The sequence below is a fragment of the Silurus meridionalis genome, chromosome 5 (assembly GCF_014805685.1).
Source record: "Silurus meridionalis isolate SWU-2019-XX chromosome 5, ASM1480568v1, whole genome shotgun sequence".
NCBI lineage: Eukaryota > Metazoa > Chordata > Actinopteri > Siluriformes > Siluridae > Silurus > Silurus meridionalis.
In genome coordinates this window covers 28,644,269-28,651,768 of record NC_060888.1, presented here as the reverse complement: position 1 = coordinate 28,651,768, position 7,500 = coordinate 28,644,269, and the positions used below count along the sequence as shown (strand labels likewise).

At 49.4% G+C, this 7,500-nt stretch overlaps 1 protein-coding gene across 2 annotated transcripts in view; it reads right to left on the bottom strand.

Moving 5' to 3' along the window:
* The window catches only part of LOC124386094 (zinc finger C3H1 domain-containing protein), a 16,108-nt gene that overhangs the window by 8,028 nt on the left and 580 nt on the right, over positions 1 to 7,500 (bottom strand). For both annotated transcript variants that reach the window (XM_046849723.1, XM_046849724.1), the window contains exons 2-17: positions 6,699 to 7,163; positions 6,506 to 6,594; positions 6,083 to 6,377; positions 5,235 to 5,434; positions 4,982 to 5,105; positions 4,816 to 4,910; positions 4,543 to 4,740; positions 4,258 to 4,431; positions 4,026 to 4,163; positions 3,817 to 3,935; positions 2,716 to 2,844; positions 2,422 to 2,596; positions 1,969 to 2,091; positions 866 to 1,414; positions 645 to 754; positions 350 to 481 (exon numbers count right to left, since the gene is read on the bottom strand). In XM_046849723.1, coding sequence (XP_046705679.1) covers positions 350 to 481; positions 645 to 754; positions 866 to 1,414; positions 1,969 to 2,091; positions 2,422 to 2,596; positions 2,716 to 2,844; positions 3,817 to 3,935; positions 4,026 to 4,163; positions 4,258 to 4,431; positions 4,543 to 4,740; positions 4,816 to 4,910; positions 4,982 to 5,105; positions 5,235 to 5,434; positions 6,083 to 6,377; positions 6,506 to 6,594; positions 6,699 to 7,163 — 3,115 coding nt within the window. The remainder of the gene's footprint in view (positions 1 to 349; positions 482 to 644; positions 755 to 865; positions 1,415 to 1,968; positions 2,092 to 2,421; positions 2,597 to 2,715; positions 2,845 to 3,816; positions 3,936 to 4,025; positions 4,164 to 4,257; positions 4,432 to 4,542; positions 4,741 to 4,815; positions 4,911 to 4,981; positions 5,106 to 5,234; positions 5,435 to 6,082; positions 6,378 to 6,505; positions 6,595 to 6,698; positions 7,164 to 7,500) is intronic.

Genomic DNA, 7,500 nt, shown 5'->3' with positions numbered 1-7,500 from the left:
ATCACACACACACATATGGTATACACATCACACACACACATATGGTATACATCACACACACACATGGTATACACACACACACACACACACACACACACACATGGTATACACATCACACACACACACACACACGGTATACACATTACACACATGGTATACACATCACACACACACACACACACGGTATACACATTACACACATGGTATACACATCTCACACACACGGTATACACATTATACACATCTCACACACACACAGTATACACATTACACACACGGTACACATTACACACACACACACACACACACACACACACACACACAGTATAAATATATGCGAGTCTCTCACCACTGGCAGTCGTCGTCGTTGCAGGTTCCCGTCAGGTCGAAGCGACAGAAGCATTTGCGCGGCTCGATGGCGTGACTGTAGGTGATGGAGCTCAGAGAAAGCTTCTCTTTAGTGCGGAAATACGGACTGAACCTACACACACACACACACGACTGGTGTGAGGAATTGTTCCAGATGATTGGATTAGTTTGAGTTTGTCGCTCTACAGCGTCGTTTTGTACGTAGAAAAAGAAGGGTCTGCTGTGGCTCTGTCTCACTGGAGAGAACTTTCACTCCTCCAGAACCTTCCACCCACCTGTACGATCTGAACACCAAGAGAGGACTGCGGTATGGACCGAAGGGAACCGGTTTCAGCTCGCTCCGGACCTGCTGAGGGGCCATGGGGTCAAAGTCCACCTGAATTATCTGCACAGACACACACATATGCACACACAAGTGAAAAATTGACTCTTGAAAATGTGTTTGTGTGTGTGTGTGTGTGTGTGCGTGTGTGAGAGAGAGATTTTCCGTTCTCACCCTGTCACTGGGATGGATGTTCAGCAGAGCGCCCCCTTGTAAACGCAGTTCCTGTCTCAGGAGATCTGGGAGCATCTCACACTGCTGATAGCGCAGCCGCAGGTCCTCCACTTTCAGGCCGAACAGGAGCAGCTCTGCAGGGGGCGTGGCTTGTTTGGAGGATGTGGTGGGCGTGGTCGGTGTGGTGGGTGTGGCCGGAGTCTCGCCGTGGCTCAGGTTGGGTTTAGTAAAGGAGCCGGACTCGCGGAAAGAGCGGCGGCGCGTGGAGGTGTTGCCGTCGGCCGGCTGAGGCTCCGCCCCCTCGGTGTCAGGGTCGTCACCGGGGTCGTCGCTGGTGAGCGTGAGTTTGTCCTGCGTGAGGTCGTGGAGCGAGGGCTGTGTGACGCTGCAGGGCATGATGGGAGCGCTCGCCTGACGCAACGCCTGAGCTTCCTTCAGCTTCTGGATCTTCAGGGCGTACTCGCTCTCCAGCTGCTGTAGACGCCTCTTCTGAGCCATCAGATCAGCGTAGTGAGAGTCGGACACGTCCACACGCGCACGTTTCCCTACCTACACACACAAAAAAGCACACAAACACACAATTGCATTAAATACACACGTTCAGTTCAGTGCACACGTAGCGAATACAATCTTTTGTACGTGCAGAACACAGTTACAATCCGAGTTCCCTCAGAGACGTATTCAGTGTCAGACTGGAAGTTTCTGGTCTCCACGTCGCACTAAACACAGTGTCACTGTTTTATTAGACTTGAAAACATGCACAACATTAGCAGGGGTATAAAAAAGAAGAGTTAGTGCAGTGTCACTGTGACACACTCCGTACCGCAAATACCATTTTACTGCACTGAAAACACACACTTCCTGGTCATCGCTAACGCTAATGCTAACGCTTCTTTAGAGTGTTATGTCCACCTGTAAGAATTTCTCTTAAAAGGAGAAAACACACACACACACACACACACACACACACACACACACACACACACTTATATACACATCTATTTTACCCAAACAGGGTCTAACAACCATGAATTTTGTGTACTGTTACACCTAGAGAACAAACAGCATGTAAAAGCAGTGTGTGTGTGTGTGTGTGTACTCACAGAGAGTTGTGTGTTGTTGCGTTTGTAGTTCCCACTCACTGCTCCTGTGTTACACAGCAGCTCTCTCTCCATCCGCATGGCCTGGTGCTGTTTTACTGCCACACGATGCTGCACACGCTGGACCTACACACACACACACACACACACACACACACACACATTACATTTACATTTGCGGCATTTGGCAGACGCCCTTATCCAGAGCGACTTACAACTGAGCAGGGAGGGTTTTAGGGCTTTGCCCAGAAATGGCAGCTTGGTGGTGGTGGATTTGAACCTGTGATCTTCTGATCCAAAGCCCAATGCCTTAACCACTGAGCTACCACCTCTCCCTTACAAGAACTTAATACTGCAGCATGTCTCACTCTGGAATTAAGAATCTCTGAGTTGTGAGGAACAGGGTATAAAATCTGAATGTAATGTTTCAGTGTGTGTGTGTGTGTGTGTGTGTACCTGTTCCTGCAGTTTTCTCAGCAGCACCCGGTTTGCGCTGGCCACCTTCTCAGCCGCAAGCAGCTGCTCCTTCAGTCTCACCACTTTAGCCTCAGCCAGTTTCAGAGACTCTTTCTTCCTGAGCTCCTGCTGATGGAGCTGATTGAGCAGAGTCTGGTCCTTCTGCAGCTGAGCACTAACACACACACACACACACACACACACACACACACACACACACAAATATAGGAAACACCTCAGCACCTGAGTCACTGGAACTCTTTTGCACTGTGAGTGTAAAGACAAAACACTGACTGGTGTCTGGCGAGTTTCTCCTCCATGTCTCCAAGTTCAGATGCTTTTCCCAGAACATCCACATCCAAGTCAAATCCGACAGGAGAGGAAGCAGCAGAATCAGAATTCCTGACACGCTGATTCTCCCGACTACGTGGGGGAAAAAAAAAAATCAGCACTTCAGCACATTTATTTGAATGTATTGTTGCCGTCCTGCACTCGTATTCAACCACCGTCATTTCAGACTATAAGCTGCTACTTTTTTCTTAAACAAAGAAGCAGCTAATGTATGGATTTTTCCGTGGGGTTCAGGTGAACCAATGAAACTCTTTATATTAAATCAGATGCGCTCCCACTGAATCGGGCCGCACCACATCATAAATATGGATGATGTTCCTCTGACGTTTGATCTGCCGCTCACTCGGACTGTCTACAGGAAATACGAATCATTCGTCACGCTGAAAACAACCGGGCATGAAAACACACTTCACCTGTGTTCTGAGCTGCACAGCATCGGGAGAAAAGATTCACCGATGGTGATTTTTAAACGCACGATGATGCTAAAAGATAAACTCTCGAGAGAAATAGTTGTGAAAGGAAGGAGGAAGACAGTGAACAATGACTTTCTTGGTAGGCTACTGTTTAGATACAAGCCGTGTAACAGACACTGTCTTTCATTAAAGCCTGTGTAAAGTTCATTAATTTCAGTGTAGACACATGCGGCGCATTTATGTTCAAAATAAACATCTTTGTACAATTCAGTGGGTGTGTCTTATATATGGGTGTGTTTAATAGTCCGTAAATTACGGTAATAATTGCTCTGTAGATGGTATATGCTCCGCCCCCAGAGACATATCTGGATCTACAGTAGCAGCTTGTTAGCAGTAAACGTGTCGAGTTTTTTGGTGGTTGGTGGTCATGTGACTTTTATAGTTGTGTGTTTAGACTGGGAAGAGGTGGGGCATAGGATCTCTTAAATCCTATTGGTTCGGCTGTTGTGCAATTCAGTTAGCACACCTCGACACTGACTTCCTGTTTCAAGAGGAAATACTTCATCAAATAAAATCTTATCTTAAATCACCTCCTGATCTTTTATATAGACATGGAATGTGTGAGAGTCACCTGGTTAGCTCCGCCCTCAGGAGGCGGTACTCCATTACAGTTCCCTCAGGTAAAGTGTCAGGAATCCTCAGTGGGTTGTTCTCCTTCTCAGCCACAGGAACGGGCCTCGGTCTCGCCGCCTGGATCAGCGCACGGGAATAAAACAGTGATGAGACGATAAAGGAGTGTGTGCTGTGTGTGTGTGTGTGTGTTTGTTCTCCTCCTCTCACCTCTACAGTTCTCCGAGCCTCTTTAATCATGGACTCCAGCCCCCCGAACACACACTGCGCCGAGCTCGAGGCCTCCAACTCAGAGTCGCTGTCATCAGACGCGTTCAGACGAACCACCACGGCTTTGTGTCGCGGCAGCTGGAGAAACAACATCAGCGGTCACAGGAGGCCAAGTAACACATTTTTACACAGAAAGTAGTGGTGCTGAGTTAAAGTTGCTATGGTAACACACCACCAGTGGCACTCTGGATGCCCCGGCTCCCCGGGCAAACTTGCTGGAATTACGAGAGAGGACGGAGCCAGTGCTGAACCCGAGAGAGGCAGAAGATGCAGTGGGCAGGGCTCTGATGGTGGGTGGAGCTACAGGTCTGATGGGAGAGGGAGGACCACTGTTGCTGGATGTGTCCTGAAAAAGAAAAAAACCAATCAGGAATCAGAACACACTTTTAAAACAGTTTTAAATCATCCCGAAATGTGTGTGTGTGTGTGTGTGTGTGTGTGTGTGTGTGTGTGTTACCTCTGCTCTCACGGCACGTTTGTTAGCTAGCGATTTCAGAAGCTCCTCCCTCAGCATCATCTCCTCTTCTTCTTCTTCATCAGCAAAAGGAGGTTTGGGTGGACGCTCCGATTCCTCTGGAGGAGGCATTGGGGGGGGTGGAGGAGGCGGGGTCAGTGAAACCACACCCACTGGGTCCACACAATACTGAGAAAGGCCCTAGAGAACAAAGCAACGCAGCTCAGTGATGAGAAAAGTCCAATTCCTGTTTGTATAGGTGAGGGCGGGGCTTACCTGTCGGAGAGGGGCGGAGCCTAAAGAGAACACAGACGCTGGAACCGTGTACAGAGACCCAACACTAACAAACGGCTCATGCGCTGGAGACGCAGCTAAAAGTAAAAAACCATTGCTGTTATTAACAAAACACACACACACACACACTTTAGGTGTTAATTTTTACCTGGAGAGTTTGTCTCACTGTCTGTATCCATGGCAACCTCATCATAATTGTCATACTGGTACAGATTACCCACAAAGTCGAGTCCCTGCTTCAACAACAACTTCCTGTGTTCAGGGTCTATAAACTAACACACACACACACACACACACACACACACACACACACACACACACACACACACACACAGCATTAGACTCAGAGCATGTCCTGATTAATCATCCATTCAAAAATACTGCGCGCGTGTGTGTCTCACTTTGATGTGTGTATGGTGTTTCCCTCCCACAAGTTTCATAAAGCGGTTGTACTGCTCCTCCTGATTGGATAAGTCTCTGATCTTGCGTATTTCCTCCTCTCTCTTCTTCTTCTCCTCGTCTTCCTCGCTCTTCTGCTTCTGTGCCTCCTGCTGCAGCTTCCACGTACGCAGCTGCTGCTTTCTCCATGCCTGCTTCGACACTACACACACCAGACACGAGAAGCTCAGCATCAAATACACAACCACAATGAACACAACACGAGGCACTGTTAGGATACACCCCTTCATCACCTGGGCTGCGTTCTACACCCCGTCATCACCTGGGCTGCGTTCTAAACCCCGTCATCACCTGGGCTGGGTTCTAAACCCCGTCATCACCTGGGCTGGGTTCTAAACCCCGTCATCACCTGGGCTGGGTTCTAAACCCCGTCATCACCTGGGCTGCGTTCTAAACCCCGTCATCACCTGGGCTGCGTTCTAAACCCCGTCATCACCTGGGCTGGGTTCTAAACCCCGTCATCACCTGGGCTGCGTTTTAAACCCCTTCATCACCTGGGCTGCGTTCTAAACCCCGTCATCACCTGGGCTGCGTTCTAAACCCCTTCATCACCTGGGCTGCGTTCTAAACCCCTTCATCACCTGGGCTGCGTTCTAAACCCCGTCATCACCTGGGCTGCGTTCTAAACCCCTTCATCACTCAGTGATTCTCACAGGTGTGTCTTTATTTCTGAACAGCTATTTTATCTACAGAACTAATGACATGCAAATACCCAGGAGCAGTATGTAAATATTAATGAGCAGTATGTAAATATTAATGAGGGTGATGAATATTAATAAGGAGGTGGTACCTGGGCTCAAGGTGTGTTTAGCTGGATGTCCTTTAGGTGCTGTTTTGCCCCGCTCTGTGCCCAGTCTACCTGGAGGTTTGCCCTTCTCTTGACCTTTGAGCCCTGACCCTGGGCGACCCCTGCCGGCAGAGGCTGACCTGGTGGTGACCCGGTAGTGCTCGGGCGTGGTTTTGGCACGATTCAGTTTCTCTTTGCTCTCCTTCATCACCTGCTGCTCCTTCTGCTGCCACCTCTGACTGGCCGACTGTAGAGCGAGGAGACGCAGCTGCAGCTCCGAGAGCTCATCATCTTCATCCTACACACACACACACACACACACACACACACACACACACACACACACACACAGAGCATTAACACAGCTCAACAATTATCTGTCCATCAGGACAAGGTGTGTGTGTGTGTGTGTGTGTGTGTGCATACCTTGCCACGAGTTCTGTTTGTCTCTTTGCTTAGTGAGATGCTCAGGTCTGATGAATCTTCCTCCTCCTCCTCCTCCTCTTCTTCAGCATCTGTACACACACACACACACACACACACACACACACACACACACTAGTTTTAAAGGTGGATGTTGTGGACGTTTTATTTCTAGACAAACCCTCACACACCGTACCGTTCTGAGTTGTCGGTTCGACAGGACTTTTCTCCACCTCCATCTTCACCTCCTCATTGTTCTCCTCGTTATGCTCCCCATCCTTTTGCTCCGCCCCCTGGGTGGTCTTCGTGTTGAGTGCGTCTCTCTCTGCAGGTGTCAGTAGTTTCTGTCTGAGAGGTCGGAGGTTAAACGCCTGGAACGCCTTCCTCTCCTCCAGCTCCTCCCTGATCTCCGGGAGGTCTGACTCCGCCCCTTCCGCCAGCCCCGGCAGCGTCTCGGCAGTGGTCGTGTCCTCCTGCTCCCTGTGCGGCGAGTCTACGCTGGGTTTCAGCGCTCTCCTCTCCTGGTTGCGGATGCACTCGAGTTCCAGCTGGATCTGTTTGTACTTCATGAGGAGATCCTCGAAGCTCTCGTCCATGCCGTTCTCCGGTTTGGAGGAGATGTACGGCGGTTTGCGAGGCGCCGCACGGCCGACTGGTTTCTCTGATACACTGAGTTAAGGTGTTAACACAGAGTTAACCTCACACACACACACACACACACACACACACACACATACACACACAGATTATTATTATTATTATTATATGAGAATGGGATTCAAACACACACACTACTCCCCGAGGGTTAGAGGTTCAAGTCCTCAGGTGTGATGAGGAATGTGTGAGCACTCGGAGGTACAGTAAACCCCTGCTGAGCTGAAGCTCCTGACAGCAGGAGACACAGTCAGATTAGGGTAAGTAGTGAAGGTTCTGCAGGGTATGAGATCGAATCCCCTCGGTGAGGAAGAGGGTTAGATATTACAGGATTTACAGTATTA